The 20,365-nt window shown below is 33.7% G+C and overlaps 3 protein-coding genes and 1 pseudogene across 4 annotated transcripts; 2 read left to right on the plus strand and 2 right to left on the minus strand.

The window, feature by feature from the left end:
* Window positions 1–1,238: 1,238 nt before the first annotated feature.
* EMB2804 (tubulin folding cofactor B) lies at window positions 1,239–5,843 on the plus strand. The gene is made up of 7 exons (XM_086233352.1): window positions 1,239–1,565; window positions 1,672–1,790; window positions 2,286–2,347; window positions 2,568–2,609; window positions 3,038–3,171; window positions 4,376–4,445; window positions 5,476–5,843. Exons 1-7 carry the CDS (start codon window positions 1,309–1,311, stop codon window positions 5,521–5,523), a joined length of 732 nt encoding a protein of 243 aa, XP_086089478.1. The 5' UTR covers window positions 1,239–1,308; the 3' UTR covers window positions 5,524–5,843.
* Window positions 5,844–10,395: 4,552 nt separating this feature from the next.
* Window positions 10,396–11,730, plus strand: LOC147292453 (protein FAR1-RELATED SEQUENCE 5-like; annotated as a pseudogene).
* Window positions 11,731–13,689: 1,959 nt separating this feature from the next.
* Window positions 13,690–16,701, minus strand: PQL3 (PsbQ-like 3). The gene is made up of 3 exons (XM_086234231.1): window positions 16,579–16,701; window positions 14,526–15,019; window positions 13,690–13,951 (listed from the first exon to the last, which is right to left on the minus strand). The coding sequence occupies exons 1-3, from the start codon at window positions 16,643–16,645 to the stop codon at window positions 13,856–13,858; spliced, it is 657 nt and encodes a 218-aa protein (XP_086090357.1). The 5' UTR covers window positions 16,646–16,701; the 3' UTR covers window positions 13,690–13,855.
* On the minus strand, window positions 16,670–19,499 carry APO3 (APO RNA-binding protein (DUF794)). Of its 2 annotated transcripts, none has more exons than XM_086234230.1 (2): window positions 18,781–19,499; window positions 16,670–17,985 (listed from the first exon to the last, which is right to left on the minus strand). In XM_086234230.1, the coding sequence occupies exon 2, from the start codon at window positions 17,951–17,953 to the stop codon at window positions 16,670–16,672; it is 1,284 nt and encodes a 427-aa protein (XP_086090356.1). In that variant the 5' UTR covers window positions 17,954–17,985; window positions 18,781–19,499. The 2 variants fall into 2 exon arrangements, with proteins under 2 accessions (XP_086090356.1, XP_086090355.1); XM_086234229.1 differs by having other exon boundaries at window positions 16,670–18,002.
* Window positions 19,500–20,365: the final 866 nt, after the last annotated feature.

Genomic DNA, 20,365 nt, shown 5'->3' on the forward strand with positions numbered 1-20,365 from the left:
AAAACCCAGTATTTTCTCTAAAAATTATTTGCAAGATGATTTAAATCATCCACTTTATCTGCTTTCTATTGTTGTTAACGCTTTGATCTTATTTCTTTTATTACAACTTCGCTTGTTCTTACACATTTAATAGCTTTATTTAATACTCTTCTCCTTAAATTTATTTTTGACATTTAATGTATTTTCTCATTAAGAATTAATCAATGAAGCATTTACTTTCTCAATCATTGATTATTTATTGTTAGTTTATTTTCTTTCATTCTTTTGAATTTTGCAATCCTTATATGTGACTTGTGATTCCAATTAGTGTTGTTACCAGATCTGGATCTTGAGATAAGTTAATATCTATAATCTTTAGCCCATTTACTCGTTTTATTTAATCATCTACTAAGAAAGATATGAACACATATTGACTTAGACAAAAACTTTTAGCTTTTTAAGTCCTAGAATGCTCAGGCATAGAAAAGAATCAACCGCAGTCGTTTAATCCCCTTTTATTTTTATTTTTATTTTATTTCATCCTATTTTAATTATTTTTGCAATTATTCCAAGTACGATCCATTACTTGGTGGCACGCCCCTCTCGCACATATAAATCAATGTTATGGATCAAATCTAAAGCCCAATCCATGAGCGAGGCTTTGGAATTGAGGTGAGTCTGATTGCAACTTTGGTGGGCGTGGGTCTTATTGTTACTTTGGAAGGGGTATGTACGATATAGGTCTTTTAAGGACAAGCGTGTAAAGAGGCAGAGAAGAAAATAGAGAGAAAAAAAAAGGGAGGTGGGGTTGGGAGGGAGGGAAGAAAAGAGAGATGACGTGAGAATTATTATATGTGACTGTAAAACTACGTGACATAATGACGTGGTGTTACCAATCTACTACAATCATAACACGTAAACGATTTTAAGGGTTTTTTTTTTTTTTTTTTCTAGATTTTAGAGTTTTTCCTAGATTTTAGAATTTTAGAAATTAATTATGATATACATGTTATAATTTGAATGAATTGATAACACCACGTCATTATGCGATATGATATTACAATCACGTACTATAATTTCTCGAGGTTTGGTGGGTAGTAGGCTGATAAATTTATTGTTTTTTTTTTTTTTTTTTAAGTTTTTGAGGGAAAATGCAAGGTTTGTACATGTGGCAAGATCTTAGCCATTGAAGAATATTTGAAGGCTGAGATTAAAAGCCTGGTAGAAGTCTGGTACCAACCAAACTGGTAGAGGATCCAGGTCCAAGTCCCAGAGTTGCTCTGCTCGCAGCTACTAGAGTTTACACTTTACAGTGAGAAAAAGAAAAAAATGGCGTCTGGGTTGCAGAAGATTGAAGGGGATGAATCTGTACTCCTGCGCGTAACCCATTCCAATCTCAAGACCTTCTCCGCCGACATCCGCTTCTCCCTCAAGACCACTGTGGAGTCTGTCAAAGAGAAGCTCTGGCGCAAATGTGGCACTTCTGTAGACGCCATGTCGCTCCAGCTCTACGATGACACCAACACCAAAATCTCCGATTTGAACGACAATTCCAGGCCCCTCGGTTTTTATTCCCCTTTTGACGGGTCAGTTACTCTATTTGCTCTCTCTCCATCTCTCTGTCTCTCTTGTTGTTTGTGATTTTGATTTGGTTTAAATTTTTGTGATTTTTTGTTTATGGGTGTTTGAAAGCTACCGGATACATGTCATAGATCTGGACCCTTCGTCGGTGACCTCTGGTGGGTGGCTAGAGGACACATCGTTGGTGGAGAAGTACACAATTTCCCAAGAAGCTTATGGGAAACGCGATGGTAAAAGCTTCTCAAATTTGGAACTAAATTTATTTTATGTTATTTTGTTATGTGAATAATATTGAGAAAAACTTCCATGGGACGGTCCCTTAGGACCAATGTGTCTATCTCTCTCGTCGTATGATAACGAGGGATAACATATAAGACTGCATCATATAAGTTTTTCTCGAATAGGATTTGCTTGTCTTTTAGTTTCAGAGTCAATATGTATCTTATTAGTAATGTTATTTGAATCATCTTAACTGACCATGTTGTGTACCATCATCTCTCTAATAGAGGTAGGACCCACCGAGATGGTACCCAACTTGATCAATTAAAATGGTCCAAATAGTTTTATTCGAATCTTTATACTTACCTCCACAAAGTATGGTCATATTAGGAGAAAACAAAATTCCTATGAAAGTGTATATTTTCATGATTCAAGACTGTCATGGGCATAGTTATTATTGTTCTTTATATATTATTTTATAATTTCATGTTCATGGTGTGTTTCAGGCACTTTTAGGAAATTTAAGGACAGATTGGCATCTCAGAATCCATCAGCTTTTGAGAATAAAGTAAGCATCTCCTTTGCTGTTCCTTTAAGATGCATATTGACTGTGAAATGGAATTACAAGCCATTGCTTCTACTGGTATATGTTTTTTTTTTCTGGCCATGAAATGGTATATGTTAATCATGAATAGAATTGAAAAACGTTTTGCTTTTAGTCAGCTTGATATAAATGTGGAAGTGACTGGATATGTTTATTAGTTTATTGACTGAAATTTTGTTTGTAGATACCAGACAATTACATGGAAGACCTCTGTGTGAATATCAAGGTCTGTTTTCTTTTATTTTTTATTTTTTATTTTTGTTTACATGGTAGCAGTTCTTGGTAACTTGTTTAAGATTTGAAGGATTTAAATTTCCATGAACTAATGTAGGGTGTTGTGTCATTGAGTGATGATTGTTCTTCAAACCTTCTTGTTTTCAAGAATTATGGTCTAGTGGGATCATTTTCCATATATAGTTGGCATTTTTTTCAGCATTCTAGGTGAATCTTGAAGTGTAGTTTTATATGAATACATCAAATATTTTATATCTTTTCTCATTATTTCCTTGTATTTTGTGTAGGAGTTGAGAGCATTCTTTATTTTCCCTAATCTTTCTCATGTTAAATATGTGTAAGCTTGCACTTTGTCTTGTATTGTTTATTGTGAAACATTAATCATGATTGCCTAAGTTCTCTTAATTTTATATGCTGAAGGTAGGAGATAGATGTGAAGTTGAACCAGGGGCTAAAAGAGGCCTTGTTAAATTTGTTGGCTGGGCTGAATCTCTGGCTCCTGGTTTCTGGGTTGGAGTTCAATATGATGAACCATTGGGAAAGCATGATGGCATGTAAGTGAGCTCCTGGTTCGTAAGATGATTTTTAATTTCTTGTTTGCCGATAATATACATTGTCTATTTGTTGGTTTTGTTTTTCCAACATGTTTCTCATTTACTTAAAATAAAAAATCATATCAAAGTTTATATTGTTTATTATCATGAGTGCATCTAGTGATAGACTGATAGGACAAAAAGTGCATGTAAAGGATTTTATTTTATTTTTATTTGTACAAGTTGAAGGTTGTACTTAATACAAGCTTGTTCAAATAAACTGTATGGATTGATGTACATGACATGCTCAAAATACATTTCGAAAAATGACATGACTTAAAAAAGAATGATTTAGCTGGAAATTTTCTGTGGTTAATGTATTAACTGTTGGAAAATATTAAAACAGAAGATGTCAGATACAAGTGCTTTTCTTTGGCTTCAGCATAATAACCTAGAAAATAATAGCTATAAGCTAGAATGTGCAACGGTATATTAGCATCTGCTATATTTTGAGGGCAAGTCGCAGTTTTTCTATTCCCGTAAGTATATCTTGTTGAAGGATAAAATTCCCTTATGAAATAATATATAACTCTCAGTTTACCTGGAGAAAGTAGGATGATAAAATTGCTTTAGAAATAGATAGAGACCTTTAATGAAACCTTTGAGCAGGATGATAAAATTACTTTGATTTTTTTGTTTCTACTATATTATTTTTGTTTTTCCTTTTTGCTCGCAATGTACATGTGTTTGTTACATCAAGATTTTTTTTCTTTCTTTCTTTTATCGGGTTCGGTAAATCATCTTTGCTTCATTCAGTGCAATATTATATGACAGTGTACTACTAAAAAAAGAAATTGATTGTTATTTTTTGTCAAGATAGTGGAAAAGTTCCTTATTATTAATTTTTTAAACATCTTGGGGAATTTAGGGCTCTCTGAATCTTGCCCCCCCCCATATGCATATGTAGCCAATCAGTTAGTTCCTAGGTTGATCAATCTTGAATATTCTTCACTCTGAAATACTGCACATACAACCTTATATTTCTTGAAATTGGTGTCAGATACTGTGTTGGAGATCTTTGGTATGTTACTAAGTCCTATAGAACCAAAATTATTCTATGCTGTGATTTTCCTATACCATGAGTAGACATTTTGAATTGCCTATTTTAAATTTTTATTGCTGTTTTCTTCATATTATTTGGTTAAGATTCCGCTTCATATCATAGGGTGAAAGGAACACGTTTTTTCAATTGCCCCCCACTTCATGGTGCAGTGGTTCGTCCAGACAAAGTAAAGGTTTGTATGCATTTATATTCTGGAAATGCTTTAAATGATTTTTTTTTTCTTGATTTTCCTTGAAAAGGCATAATATAGTTTGGCACTTTGGTTCCGATGGATGTTTGACAAGGAATAGGAATGTGTTCATTTAAAAATTTAATATGACCTGTTAGTTGCCACCATCTGTGGCATTTTCAAGCACTTCATGAATAAACAATAATTTGGGGCTCACCTTTGAGCCCTGGATAGGCTGGAATTAACCTAGCATCCATCTTGCTATGCACCGTTATTCAAAGTTGCAATGATATATTATTGATAACGAGATCTTCCAGTGCATGTTGACATTGGAAAACTAAGTGATATGTATAATGCAATTTTGTTTTAAGAGACTCATAATTTCTGTAGAAGAGGAAACTGTTGCAAAAGAATAAAAAATGAAATATGTCTTTGATTAAGGTAAATTCATTATAGGGCCTCTCTCATGTTTGACAAGTAGAAGGTGTGGGTGTTTCTCAATAAAATTTTGATGATTTATACACACAAAAGAAGATATTGTTTACCAACTATAGGTTGTATTGGTTGTCCGCTGTTAGCTTGTATTGGTTCACTCTATCCAATCTGAGCACAAGAGCGGTGACAATTTATTGACTGACTGGCCATATTTTATGTAGAGAAATATTCAATTTCAAAGTGGTACAAGTCATCACTGATAATGAAGTTAATGAAAGCCAGCTTGTATACAATTAAACAAAAAGTTCACCACAACATATTGTTTCCAAAGTCCTTATGCCTGTGCATTCTGGTGCAATGATTGTTAAATGTAATTAGGGCAGTCTGTATCTTAACAAATTGTTATACACCATTCTGATGCAAAACAAAAAAAAATTGTTGTCATCTGAAGCCTTCTATGTTAAATGCAATTGCTTTTTGAATGACTTGAGAGAAGGACCCTGGCAATGAATTGAAAGGGTTTCTTTACTCAGTGGCTTTATATATTGCGTGGCTTATTTATGGATTTAATAATTCTACAAATTTAATCAAATTTCAGGTTGGTGACTATCCTGAACGAGATCCCTTTGAGGAGGATGAAATCTAAGCAGGCCGTGAGGAGAGCACTCGTGCACTTCCTGTTTCTACATAACTTTTTTTAGGCGATTCACCTTGAAGTTTCTTTGACTACATTTGTTTTAAATTGCAAGGAAGCGAAAATTGGTAAGGTGCTTCAAGGGTCAAAGAGGAACTCTGGGTTTGAGTCTACTACCCAAAGTTTCTTTGATTACACACTCCTTTGTATTATAAAAACTTTAGTCACTGTTCTCTCTGGGCTTCTGTGTTATTGCTCGTGTTTTTATAGTGTTAGCTTTTTATAACCAAAAACTCGGTCTCTTACCATGGATGCTGACCACAATTTCAAAACATTTCTCAACTTTGCGAGTCTACTGAATTAAACTCATTACACATCTCGAGCCAATATTACTCCTAAGTGAAGCCTGTAAATACTAACGAAATGGAAGTCAAAATAGGAGTTTTTTTTTCTTCCTGTTTTGCCCTTTCACAATTGAATGCCAATAACATAATTGACTGCATTTGACCTCCCTGGAACATTTTCTCAAGAACATATTTAACTGAATTGGACTAACACCAAACAGTTCTCCCTTTCCCTCCCGTTCCAAGTGTTATCAATGTAAAAAACACTGAAAACTTGGAAAACACTTGGCTAATTTAATTCAATAACCCATTTTAATACCCGCGCAATGCATGGTTACTCAGATTTGAGTACCTCCTTGGACTGGAATTTGGATTTTTTTTTTTTTTAAATTATAGATATAGTGAGATTGGTTAAATGAGTTAATCAGACATCCAAGCTGCAAAACCCTTTTTTTCTTGTAAAATCGGTGTTGGAGTTTAATATGTATGTTTCAGGTTGTGGAGAACCATTCACCTACTTGTGAGCCAAACAAAGATAGTGTGGCAGCTGAACTAAAACTTGGAATGAAGTTTAATTCTCATGAAGGTGCATATAAAGCTTACGTCAAGTATGGTGGAAAAAATGGTTTCAATGTCAGGAAACATCATTGGGTGAAAAACAAGTTGGGTTTAATAACAAGGCTAGGGTAACTTATTGTTGCTCAAAGCAAGGTCACCGAAGAAAGAAAACACGACCTGAAGGTTCATCTTATTCTCTACCAATTTCAAGGGTTGGTTGTGAAGCCCATATCTATGCAAACTTCAAAAAAATGGGAAATTTAAGATTGTGTCATTTAGTTCAAGGCATAATCATGATTTGATTAGGACCACCAATGAAGTATATGTTAAGGATTAATCGTTGTATGTTGAAAGCTCAAAAGACACTTGCTGAGATGCAGATAGATCAGGCATATCGATTAAAGCAGTAGTAGAGTTGATGAGTAGAGAAGTTGGAGGGCGACAAAATCTTGGTTTTTTGGATAAGGATTATCAAAAGAGATTTTTAGATATAGACCCACAATATATGGTTTTGAATTAAACCCAAGGTATTTCCGTTTTCAATATAAACCCATTTTTAATGATGCCATGTAGGATTTCTTTCCTTCTAGATTTTGCCGAATCAACCCTCATATTTAACATCCCCATATTGCCCCTGCATATTCAAATGGTAAGATTTGATGTTAGATTATTAAAAGCCATATTTTAAGCAATCAGTAAAATTCCAAATTCAAACTTAATAATTTAAGAGGGAATTCAAACTTAAAAATATATAAAACATTACGGTAATATAATAGGGTGATAACACCTATGATGAATACCTTTTAGGCCCAATTTGGTATTGTTGTGAGGAAAAACAATTGTGAAGTAAAACAGCTATGAAGTAAAGTCAGCTTTAAAGTAAAGCAGTTGAGTGTTTGGTAAATTATGTTTTCAAAAGTGCTGTGAGTACAAAAAACAGTATCAAAATGTTTGGTAAATGTTAATGTAAAAGTGTTGTGACTGTGTATAATTACTAAAATATACATGATGCTAAAAGTGTCTTTCACTTATTTGTTTCGTAAAAATAAAATGGTTTTTTACTTGTCTTTGAAATTTTTTGCTACAAATTTTTATTAGCATTAATTTTTCTAAGAACAACATTATTAAATAAGTATGCCTATTATTTTTTAGAATATTAGGATTAAATACCAAATATCAATAGTTTTTCAGTAAAGCAGCACGATACTAATTTTTTTTTAGTTTAGGTACTAACCTAGAGTAAGGCATTTTGGATTAGGTCACAAATCAGTTTGTTATACAGTTGTAACGGTCGAACAATCACAGTTGTGACTATTTAAAATTTATAAAAAATCAAAATTTTTAAGGGTTTCATACTTTTGATTTAGGTTTGGGGGATGAAATCCTATAACCTAAAGACTAAACATTAAAGTTTAAGCTTTGCAAATATTAAAAAAATAACAAATCAATAAAAAAGTTATAACTGTTAGACAGTCACATCTCGATATAACCATGTTTTTTAAAGTTGGTACCTAAACTGAAATTTAATACCTAAAGTGAAATGACATAAATGTTTTGGTAGTTAAAATGAAAAAAACATTACAATTTAGTATCTAAAGTCAATGGACCTATTATTTTTTTAGGTATATTATAATTTTAATCATACAAATAAAATATCATAATTAATTATCACAATATAAAATAAGGTCCATTGATTTTAACTACTAAATTTCAATAACTTTTTAGTTTAGGTACTAAAATTAAATAACATTTTAGATTAGGTACTAGTTGAAAAGTCAAACAAATTAATAAAGTAAAAGGTATTAGAATTTACAAATATTACATCACATGCCACTATAATAAAAAAATAAAAAAAATATTACATTAATTTATACTATATTGTATTAAAAAAAAAAATCAATCTAGTCACAACTTAACTGTGACTGTCTTGGTAAATTGAAAGAGACAACTCACACCACTATACTATATATTATTTTGAGTATAAGTATTGTTTTAACCTCTATTTATACTATATTGCAGTATAATTTCTCTAAAAAATTAAGTCACAACTTAACTGTGACTATCCCACAATTTAGATGTGACTATCGTTCAGTCACAACTAAATTTGAAGTTGTGAGTGTCGTACAGTCACAACTAAATGTGAAGTTGAGACTACATTAGCAAATTTTCAAAATAATATAAAAGCCTTAAGGGCACTTTTGTCAAAACCTTATAAATTTTAACTAACACTCATCATATGTGGGCCAAAGGATAAAAATGTTAAATGGAAAAAGGCTCAAATCAAAGGTGCCAACATATTTGTGACCTAATTTAAAAAACTACATTTAAATTTGGTAGTTCAATTGAAATATTATATGGTCTTCATGCTATACTAAAAAATTATTAGAATTTGGTATTTAATCCTAATTTTCTATATAAAATATAACTAACAATGGACATATTTTTTAATTTAAAATAAAAATTATAGAAATCAATGAGGGTATTATGGGTAAAATAAAATATTCATTGTTGTTGTGATTCACTGCAACTTTTAAAAGCACCTAGTTTCTTGCCTTTTGTTTTTGTCGTGGGGAGTTAAGAATTGTGGAAAAAAACAGTTTTTAATTTTTTTTATCAAACACTAAAATTGATATAGATGATTAAGAATTGTCATCCACAACATTTTTTGAGTTCTCCACTCCAATCCCAAATGAGGCCTTAAAATGTATAATAACACATATGATGAATATCTCTTAAAACAGGTATAATAACACCTATGATGAATATCTCTTAAACAGGTATAATAACACCTATGATCACTCTCCAATCATAAACTAGTATTTTATATATCTACAAAGTCAGGAAAACCATGAACTTAAAGTTTTGGGCTAAAAATTTGAAGAAAGTGAACACGTACTAATATGATATAAATTATATCACACCTTTCTGTTATGTGTATAAACCCCCTTTGGTTTTATAAAAGCCCAAACCATGAGTATACCAAGGCATGAGGTTTGTAAATTTGTCATTTGAGAATTTTGTATGCCAATGATGGGTAACAAAAAAATGCACCGAACAACAAATAAATAATTGTGGCATTTTATTAAATATACTTATGACACAACCCAACTACAAAAATTTCTACCCAAATGAAAGGTAAAAAATGCATACACAAATCACAATGACATACAAATCCATATAGAATTAGGTAGATTTAAAAACCAAGTTAATATAAGTAAGAAATAAATTCAAAACTTAAAAACCTTCGAGAGGTAGGTTGTCTCTTTCTCATCAAACCTAAGTCCTAGGTAATCAACATGTATCATATAAACATCACTCATCTTTAAAGCATGAAGAACGTCTTAACAATTTCAACCCAAATCATGAGTTTAGACAGTAACAAAGTGATAAAAAAATAATAATAAAAAAAAACCTTCCCATCAGGTATACAGTATACTGTATACTCCTACAATTTTCACCAAAGCACATTTAAGTTGAGTAGAAAAACTTATAGAAGCCCCACAAGCGACCATCAACCCCGAAAATCAAATTTGACATAAATCACGGACTCAAACACAAAAATGAATCATATCACAATCATATTACACCAAAGATTAAGAGAGAATATGGAACATGCCTTCAAATCTGGCTTGCTATCAAACCTACAACCAAGATGCATCAACGATAGTGAAGATCTCCAAAACTAGCTTCTAGGATTTATGGAGAATTTTAAGATTTTTTATTGTGTCTGTGATTTATGGAGGATTTTAAGATATATCGCTTGATTTTTGGGATTGAAATTGAAATCATACGTGTTTCCTAATTATGGCAGAAGATGTAATTTGTTGCAACTTTGTGTCTCATTGGTTGCTTAGGTGGAATGAATTGGGCCGCATTTTAGAAGCTGAAATAGGTGGGTCGCATCCATTTTCTCATAGTGTAACTGGGCTTATATCCAATTATCTCTTATCAAAATTACATACATAAGAAGCAAAAGTTAAAAATGGAAAACGATGATGATGGGGCCATATTGCAATACTTTCAAAAGATAAAGGTAGAAAACTCTTCTTATTTTTATTCAATTCAAATTGATGGGGATGATATGATCACAAATATATTTTGGGCAGATGCACGATCAGTGAGTGATTATGGTCTATTTGGAGATATTGTTTGTTTTGACACACTTACCGGACAAATGGATATGGTAGGCCATTTGCACCATTTATTGGGGTTAATCATCATAAGCAAACTATTGTGTTTGGTGCAGCTTTACTATATGATGAAACTACAGACTCTTTCAAGTGGCTATTTGAGACTTTCCTTGCAGCAATGTCTGGAAAACAACCAAAGACCATACTCATAGATCAATCTGCTGCAATGGCTAAAGCAATATCAGAAGTTTTTCCCGAAGCTCATCATCGACTATGTGTTTGGCATATTTATCAAAACGCTGCTAAGAATTTGAATAATATGCTCTCATGATCATGGTAAATGTGTATATGACTTTGGTAAATGAAGATGAATGGTTATCGGCATGGAATAATATGCTAGAAAAGTATGAACTCAAAGAGAATAAATGGTTGAAAGAATTATTTGAAGTGAAGAGAAAATTTGCATTTTTGTATGGGAGACACTTTTACTGCAGATATGATGAGTAAACAACAAAGTGAAAGTATGAATAGTGTGCTAAAAAAATATTTGATGTCAAGTCTTAATCTTTTGTGTTTCTTTGAACACTACGAAAGAGTTTTGGCAGATCGAAGGTATGAAGAATTAATTGCATACTTTAAGATGATACAAATTAACAACTCCCATGTGAATAACTGATTCAGAGATGTCGCAACATGAAGTGGAGGTTTATACCCCTAAGTTTTTGGACTATTTCAGAAAGAGTACATGAGTATTCTTAACTGTAGTATCTTCAAAGTCGGCAAGTTTGGAATGACAAGTGAATACAAAATATCTTATAAGAATAAATCTCGAGAGCACTTAGTTAAATTTGATGCTTCAACACTATCAGTTACTTGTAGTTGTAGGAGATTCACTTTTGTTGGAATTTTATGTTCCCATGCATTAAAAGTGTTAGATAAGAAGAATGTGAAAAAAAATCTCACCTGATTATTTATTAAAGCGGTGGACAAGAGATGCGAAGGCTATAAGCATAACTCATTATCACGGTACAGAGACTAATGAGAATCCTATGGAGTCTATTGGCAAGCGTTATAGCCATTTATGTCGTAATTTTCGAGAGATTGCATCCCTTGCAGCAGAGCATTATAAGCTAACAACATATGCACATGAACATTCAATTAATTTTCTTAAAGTTTGGAAGAGATGAAAAAAAATCTTTGCCTAGATAATCTAAGTGCTCATCAAAATTTAGTTGGCAAACCTTTGCTTGGTTGAAGTGGTGAAAATGAGCAAGAAAAATGATACAAGCACGTGGAGTTAAAAGAAAAGCTACAGTTTGACGCCCACATAAAAGGGTGAAAGACACACTTGAAAGACGGAAGCATACATTACAAACAAAAGGCACAAAAGCTCCAACAAAAAAGCTTCCAGGTATTTGGTTTTAAATTGAATGAAATGGAATGATGAATTAGTAGTATTATGCTATTTTTATTGGTAATTATATCTTTGGGTTCACTCTTTTGTGTTTTCAATTGTATAGGATTCTACTTTTGTTAGTGGGTTATGGTCAAATATGTCTCAGTCACATTTAAAGCTGAGATTTGATCCATATCATTGATTAATCTGAGCGTAGGGCATACCACCAAGTAAGATCGTACTTGGAACGAGTACAAAATGATTGTGGATAAAAATAAAAATAAAGTGAAATCAGATGTTTGTGCTTGGTTCTTTTCTATACATAGGCATTCCAAGACTTTAAATGCTAAAAACTAATGTGTGTGCTTGTTGGTGATATTGATAAAGGTACTGGATGTAACGGGTTCTTAACAGAGAAAACAAATGAAGTCCAAATCTAGTTGATACCCACTAGTAATCTTGACCATAGATTTAGCCATAGAGAGAAGATAATAAACTCAAAGAATAGAAAAAATGAGCTAATAATAAATACTTATGATTGGGAAACAAACACTTCTTTGATTAAAACTCAGACATACTCAGATCCCAAAGGAGAAATACATTAACTGTCAAAGTAAATGCAATGAAGAGTAAATGAAGGTCATAAATGAACAAATGATAAATACTTGTAATGAAAGAAATTAAATGAAAAATAGGAAGAAAAGAAAAAGCTTCACAAAGGGACAAATCAAAAAAATTACTTAAGTCAGAGAAAATATGCAATTTGCAGGATTTTTTGGGTGCTATGCATAGAGGTCTGGAAGTCTTCTTCCAAAATTATATTTATATTGGGACAAGGCTCCGAAACCCTAGCTGATCTTTCTTCAGATTGTTGATGAGTGTATGACTCTGAACAAGATTAGGAATCTCAATACCCATGATTTGACAACTGTGGTATGTTTTTGGACAGCTTTATGTGAACGCATGTCACTATCTCAATGGCTCTAATCTCTCCACAAATCCTTTTAGCTTGGTATAGCCGAAAGTTTCGTTCGCCAAAGCATTTTCCCTCACCCAAGCCATCTTGAGCCCTTGAATATGGGCCTAAGAAATTAGGCCGTCTTTATCTTTGGGTTAATCTTCTTTAAAACTTCACTGTGTGAGGGGTAAAAATGGAAGCTGATTTATTATTTAATGGGTTTCTGGAGTTAGAGTGTAATGTGGCAAGAAATGAGTGACTATAGTTAGAATGTTTAACCAAATGGGACACACGTTTCACTGTTTAAAGAAAGTAGTGATGCTCACCACATTTTGGTGGTGGTGAGCAGAATACCACTCTATAATAATTGACTACGTTTTGTTTTGGGTCAGAATGGCGACTATGCTTATTCAAGATGTATATATCCAAAATAGGAGAATTTTTTCAAAAATTATAGGGGAAGTGGAAGATTTGCTGCCTAGATTTCACATTGGCTATGCACTGAAATCTAGGATGCTTATGTAAGACCCAAGAATCCAAATGTCAACATGAAACTTTTGGAGACGTAATAATTAAGTTGTTACAAATGGGATCGAAGCAACTCAACTGATCACCTATGTGAGACTCGAGAGCTACAGTTACCGACACTAGCCAGCCAATGGAAAAGAGAAAAAAAAAAGACCAACCAAATATTCTTGATGACATGGAAAAATTCTTTATATATCTTTCATCAAAACAAATGGAGCTTTATAAAAAAGGATTGCATCATGATATAAAGTCCCTGTTGTAAGATGTGTTTTAGCCTTTTAGGCAAATTGGTCAGATTTTTATAAAATCTAAAAGTTTACTCAAAAAGAGCTCGTCGTTAATAGACCTTGTGTAATTTCCTCTACATGTCAGGCTTTGCTGCACAAAAATTGCAGGAAAGGAAATAAGGGGCAGAACAATTACTTAATACTTATAGTCTAGATAAAATTTGATTAAGGGCCACCACAATTTTCTCATAACATTGTCGGATATGCGATGCATCTTTATCCCTCACTGCGTAATCAAGCTGCAATACACAAAGACAAATGGTCAAGCCATTGAAATGATTTTGTTTATAAATTGAGAAAATTATTGACACAAAAAACAAACTACAGAATACAAGGAAATCAGAACCCCCTTGAAAACAATCAACACGAAAAAGTACTCTGGATAGAACTGCCGATAAAAGAAGAGAATCAACTATAGAAATATTCAAAGTCCACGTACAATCACAAACAACATCAGGATTAGGGATATTTAATATAAAAATCATCAGGATTAGAGTATGACGCAACACCCCCCCCTTCCTTACCAAAAAAAAAAGGGTGTGGTGCAACCCAGAATGGCTTAAAGTTCACCAAAATTTCATGAGAAAAGAAACAAAATGCTTAAAAATAACCTTTTATTTGAATTTAAATAATTTAAGGTCTTTGATTTGATCAAGTTGTCACCATTAAACCTTCATTGGTGATCCATGTACTAAAAAATAATCAAATCCTTTCTTATGGAATGTGTTTACTGTGTAGAAATAAAAAATAAAGATTATGTAGAAAGCCAAGATTGTGAGATAACTTTATACAAGATGTGAATGACCTACTTACTTTGGTAACATTGTTGAAGAGATCAGAATAAAGCTTCCTCAGTTGGGGCCTCTCACTTCCGGGTTTCCCTTGAATTATGGTATAGATATCCTGTTTCAAGAATGATGAGCTCTTTCGTAGAGCTATTTGTACTTCCCTCCATGACTCTGATTCTATCAGATCTTTCACTTCTAATAAAGCTTGTGCATGACCCGTGATTCCACCCTCTGCCTCCTCAATTGACTGGTCAGGTGCTACCAGTTGAAATTCAAACCCATTTGCAACTTCAATAAAAGTTGCTTCTTTTGCCATTAGTACCAAACCCATTGCTGCTATTGCTCCTATTCTTCTTTTGATATTAAACTCAAAATCCTTCAGTGGCTTCTCCCTAAAATGAAAGGATGGTTTCAAACAGCAGGAGAATGTAGGATTGAAGTGTGGTAGGATGGGTTGCATGATCACTGATTTAAATGGTATAGTTCTGGAGAACTTCATTGTATATAAATGAAATTTTCCTGCAAAAGTATATATTTCTATTAGCATTGATCTTGTAGAACCACAAAGCATCAGCATAATTTTGTCATATATCATGCTCAATACTACACAAATAAGATTATCACACTACAGAACTGGAAAACAAGCTGAGCATATAGTGCCTAATGATTAGAACTCGTGTGACAACGGAAAGGAGCTTTGTTAGAATAATGTGTGCTGGTTATTTCATTAAAAAGAAAAACACTATTAAATTTGGACATGATAACAATTATATGTAACATTTTCTAAGAATATAGGGACGACCTCAGAAAAATTAATGCACCTATTTCTTTTATTTTTATATTACAATAATAGTGCCAAACATTATTAACAGGTTGCACATATGTTTCGGTATGTTGCATTCGCAATACTGCTCTCTGTTTAGGCAAAACCCTAGATCTAATTCAGTTCACGCAAGAAATTTAATCACAGTAAAAACAATCAAGAAAAAAGAGACAAGATTTGGTTCATCTTTAGGCCTACAACCATATGCAAGGATAGTAAAGAAAGTGTACCATGCAAACTGGAGAATACATAGCTAGTCCTCTCTCCCTCAAACGCTATCCAATCCTAGCTAGAGGTCTCTCACCATCTTTACAACAGATTACTTAAAGACTAACCCCAACATATCCAATCCTAAGTAGAACTTTCTCACTGTTTATTTTAATAAGGGTTTTTTTCAATTTTGGTACCTGAACTTTGGGTCGTATCCCAACTAGGTACCTAAACTATTATTTGTCCCAAATTCATACCTAAACTTTTATTTTGTCCCAAATTAGTATACATTGTGACATTTGTTAAAAATACTAACAAAATTTGGTCATGTGTGTTACACATGTCTTATATCTAGGGTTAATTTGGTCTATTCACGATCCTATGTTGACTTAAATGCCCCTATTTTTGATTTATTATTTATAAAAAAAATCACCTTATATACTAAATTGGGACAAAATAAAATTTTAGGTATGAAATTAAGACAAATAATAGTTTAGGTACTTAATTGGGACAAGACCCAAAGTTCAAGTACCAAAATTGAAAAAGACCTTTTGATAAAATAGATTGTATAACCAACCACAGTGCAATCAGGTCAGTCCACAGTCTAAACAATTGGGTTGGGCACAAGCCCCACACCTCTAAGTTGGCTATTGGCCCTCTGCCTCGGGAAAATGAACTCTCGGCTGTCACAATGCTTTAGAGCCACCAACAAAGACTATTGATCAATTCTATATTTTGGTCCATTCTTGTTTGCAGTAGCTTCTAAATCAATCATATGCCTTCTTCCGAAGCATATGGATATCTTTCCTCCTTTCAGCTTTATCCTAGTTTTTTGTCTTTCACTTGGAAAATTCAAGGACCAGGATCTATAGAAATAAGAGCAATGTAACCAAATTAACGCAGTGGACGCCTAACCCTGCACAGATGACACTCACATTCATAAGCCAGAGACCAAGCAATGTAGTCTCAGCCAAGAATATGGAAGTCGATATCTAATACGCAAACAGTTCCAGCAAAGATAACATTTTTTCCCCTCTATGCTTACTAGCAGCTTTAGTCACAATATGGGAGAGCAACAGAACCGCTTTAAATATCTCCTTAGCATATCCCATCCATCTGCATAGAGCAACATTATCTCAAGCAACAAGATCAACCTCGTCACGGTCAGGAGAAACCACATCTAATCTCATCATACTCATATATTCATCTGGAACAGGTGCACCTGCCTGCACACATAGCTCCACCACAGCTGGAGCCTTGCCATGATACCTCTTCAGGTTGTTATCCAGCGCAGGCCCATTTATGTCTGGGACATGCCAAACATAATTCGGACCCACAAGGTCTTCTACTGTTGCTTCTTGCCATGCATGCAAACCATTGCGAGACTGATGCTTTGACGCCTTGCACATCCTCACTTTGTGCCCCTTGGGACCCACCTGGACCTCCAAACAATATCCACAAGTCTTCACACTGTATTTCTCCATGATCTTCTTTGCTCCGGATATCATCTCAAGCCATGAGTCCAATGTCCTAATACTTAGCCCTTTCAAACATTTCCCCACATTATCACTTGATTTATTAACAAGATTAGTATCACTCTGTGAATCTGAATTACTCACTTCTACAATTTGAGTGTCTATATCAGAATGTACTAGGGGATCAACAATCCCTGAAAATGAATTCCTCTCCATTTCATCCATTTTGTTCATCAACTCAAAGTCCACAATTCTTCCTTCAATACAATATACGGGTCTCGTTCTTCTCTTTGTTGGGTACTTGGAAAGCTCTAGACCAGCCTGTAAACAGAGCTCCAAGATGGCAGGGATTTGTGGGGTTCTATATCTCTCATCATGCCCGACTCTTGGTTTTCCAACACGATCATAAAGATGGAAGCATTTAGGAAAGAAAACCACATCTTGAATTCCTCCCTTCCTCCAAACATGTGTAGCACTCCGAAGACCACTATTTGGGCCAGTGCAAGTTCTGATTTCATGACCCACATGTCCAATGTGAACTTCGGAGCAGAACCTGCACTGTTTAACAGGAACAACTTGAACAAGTTTTGACAAGCCAAACAAGAGGGATTTTCGAGCTCGGTAAACTTGATGAGCCACCTCAACCAATTCAGGGACCAACAACCCATTTTCAGGTGGCTCTTCAAGCATCCTACAAGGCTGGGCCTTTCGGGCTTCTTTCTCCTCTTTAGCTCTTCGAATCAAAACCTTCATGGGTGTCGGGTAAGGCTTCCTCTCAGACATTTTTCTAGGAGGTTTTGGCACATCCGCATACAAAGGATCATCTGGGTTTCCTCCTTCTAGGGTTAGGGTTCTTGCCGATGCAAAAAACACCTTTTGATCAAACCGAAAACAAAATTTCGACATTATTCTTCTCTGCATAATGTGTGTGCAGAGTCTCTTCATTCTTCAAATGAACAAATACTGAAGAGGAAGAACTGCCGAATCAAAAGAACTGAAGAGGAATGAGTCATAAAATATTAAAATGAAAGTAAAAAAAAACCTAAATTGCTACTGGCTAGAGTAAAATAAAATAAAACAAAATAAAATTACAACAACCAAACAGAATTAGAATGATAAAATTCCTTAAAAAAAAATCAGAAAAAGAAAATGAATACTATACATCTAAGTATCTAACTGGGTAGGTAGGTATCTCAAAAGCTGATGAAAGGTGAGAGAATCTAATCGGATGAAGACAGTTAATATAATGAAAATCAATCATACATACATGGGATTAGAAATTAGAAAATGTGAGTAAAATTTGGGTCAAATTCTGTTCAACGTCCATTTTTCTGATGATTATTAGTTTTCAATCTGACTTGCTCAAATTAAAGTGCCAATGCTCTGCCCAACTTAGTCTAATTACAGCTTTAAAAATGGAGTGGTAACACTCACTAAACTGTCCAGACATTACTTGCAGTGGATTGGAAACACTCATTAAGTTGTCTAACATTCGTCTTTCTACTATTTAATAAGAAAATTCAAACAAAAGCAATACACATATAGCAACAGAACATCCAATACATAAAAATTACAAATTAACCAAAAATCATACTAATAAGAGAAACTTCCTCTAGCAGAAAATTGTAGCCTTAATTAGAAATTCAAAGAAATTAGAAGCGGATGAAGATAACCCATCATTCTATTTAGTTTCAGAATAACCCATCATCAGTTTCTTTAAATTGCACTAACCTATTGATCAAAATAGAGGTCTATAAAGAAAAACCCCTAACCTCGAGCTTAGTAGATGAAGCTGATGAAGGTTCAATGGACTCTTAGGCGGAGAAGCTCGAGTCTTTACTACAGTCGTTCGTCCTGGCGAGCTTCAACGCCCTAAACACAGAGAGAGAGAGAGAGAGAGACAGAGATGGGTGAAGGAGAAAAATGAAGAGAGATTGTGGTATGAGAATAATCTGACAGGTATTGGGTAAAAATCTCTGAAGCATGGATACGCCAATTTACGTATCAGATACACCAGCGGATACGATACGCTTGGATACGCGTGAACTACGTATCTGAGTCAACAGATACGTATTTGACTGTTGGATACGTGTATCCAACGATCTCGACACCGGTATCCTGCAAATCAGATACGTTTCACACAAATTAAGTTGCAAGGCTGGAAAATTAATTGAAATGATGAAAACGACTCCTTCACTTCATCTTCTTCATTTCTTCATTTCTTCTACTTCTTTATCCCTGTGGAGAGAGTCTTGAGAGACCTGCGCAGCCGACGACAGACGACGCAGACGACGGCAGACGACGCAGACGACGGCAGACGACGCAGACGACGGCAGACGACGGCAGACGACGCAGACGACAGCAGACGACGCAGACGATACCTATTCTTCTGGACCTCTGGTGTTTCTTCTTTCATCCGACGAAGCCGACGCAGACCTCTGGTGTTCTGTTCTGTTCTGTTCTGTGTGTAGTACTGTAATCCTTATCCTAATATCCTTTTATCCTTTCATCTTAACATGTTCTCTCTACCAATGCAGGATTATAATTTGATTATAATATTGAATATTCTATAACATATTATCATATTATCATGTTTCTACTTTCTACTTTTTAATTATACTATTAGTATTATAATTGAAAATGGGTATGGGTAATTTCTACTTTTTGTGATCTCTGAATTTTCACATATTTGAAATTGGGTATTGATAATTTCTTATTTTTTTAAATTATGTTATTTGGATTTGGATGATGAATTTAAACTTTTATAAATTATTTAAATTTTTATTATTATATATTAATATATATTTTTAATTACTGTATTCATAACGTATCGTATTTTAATTTTTAGAGATTTACCATATCTCTATGTTGTATCGTCGTATTCGTATCTATATTTTTATTTCATAGGTAAAAATTAAAAAAACAAACAAAATTATGCTTCTACGATAAAAAAATAAAAAGGAAAAATGAAAATTGCAAGTATGGTAATCAGGGGTATTACGGTATTACCCGAGTGTAAATGAGCAATTTTATAAAATAATCATTTTTTAATGATAGACTTACTTTTGTAGCCTTGGCCATTTTGGAACAAAAATACTCTTTAAAATTTAACAAAAAAAAGCCTTCATAGTTGACAAAGTGATCAATAGAAAAGTGCTACAGCACCATTTAAATAGTTGTAGCTAGTTCATTAGATCTAGAAAACAACAAATCTTCAAGTGAAAACCCATATTTGAAACAAAACCATACAAGCTCACATATTTAAAGACATTATAGATATTTCAAGTAAAAAAAGATATATAAATGTAGGAAATCACTCGTGCTAAACAAGTAAGAGGAGCATTGAAATAGGTCATT

Source organism: Dryas octopetala, chromosome 2 (genome assembly GCF_963921425.1).
Source record: "Dryas octopetala chromosome 2, drDryOcto1.1, whole genome shotgun sequence".
NCBI classification, from domain to species: domain Eukaryota; kingdom Viridiplantae; phylum Streptophyta; class Magnoliopsida; order Rosales; family Rosaceae; genus Dryas; species Dryas octopetala.

Excerpts from the sequence above, each read along its gene's own strand:
- APO3 (XM_086234230.1), bottom strand. The coding sequence starts at position 17,953 with ATGAAGAGACTCTGCACACACATTATGCAGAGAAGAATAATGTCGAAA.
- PQL3 (XM_086234231.1), bottom strand. The coding sequence starts at position 16,645 with ATGGGATATGCTAAGGAGATATTTAAAGCGGTTCTGTTGCTCTCCCAT. Across the intron at positions 15,020-16,578 it reads TATTGTGACTAAAGCTGCTA|GAAAATTTCATTTATATACA; the intron begins GTAAGCATAGAG and ends ATACTTTTGCAG. Across the intron at positions 13,952-14,525 it reads TCTTCAACAATGTTACCAAA|CTTGATTACGCAGTGAGGGA; the intron begins GTAAGTAGGTCA and ends TGTGTATTGCAG.
- EMB2804 (XM_086233352.1), top strand. The coding sequence starts at position 1,309 with ATGGCGTCTGGGTTGCAGAAGATTGAAGGGGATGAATCTGTACTCCTG. Across the intron at positions 3,172-4,375 it reads TTGGGAAAGCATGATGGCAT|GGTGAAAGGAACACGTTTTT; the intron begins GTAAGTGAGCTC and ends TTCATATCATAG. Across the intron at positions 4,446-5,475 it reads TTCGTCCAGACAAAGTAAAG|GTTGGTGACTATCCTGAACG; the intron begins GTTTGTATGCAT and ends ATCAAATTTCAG.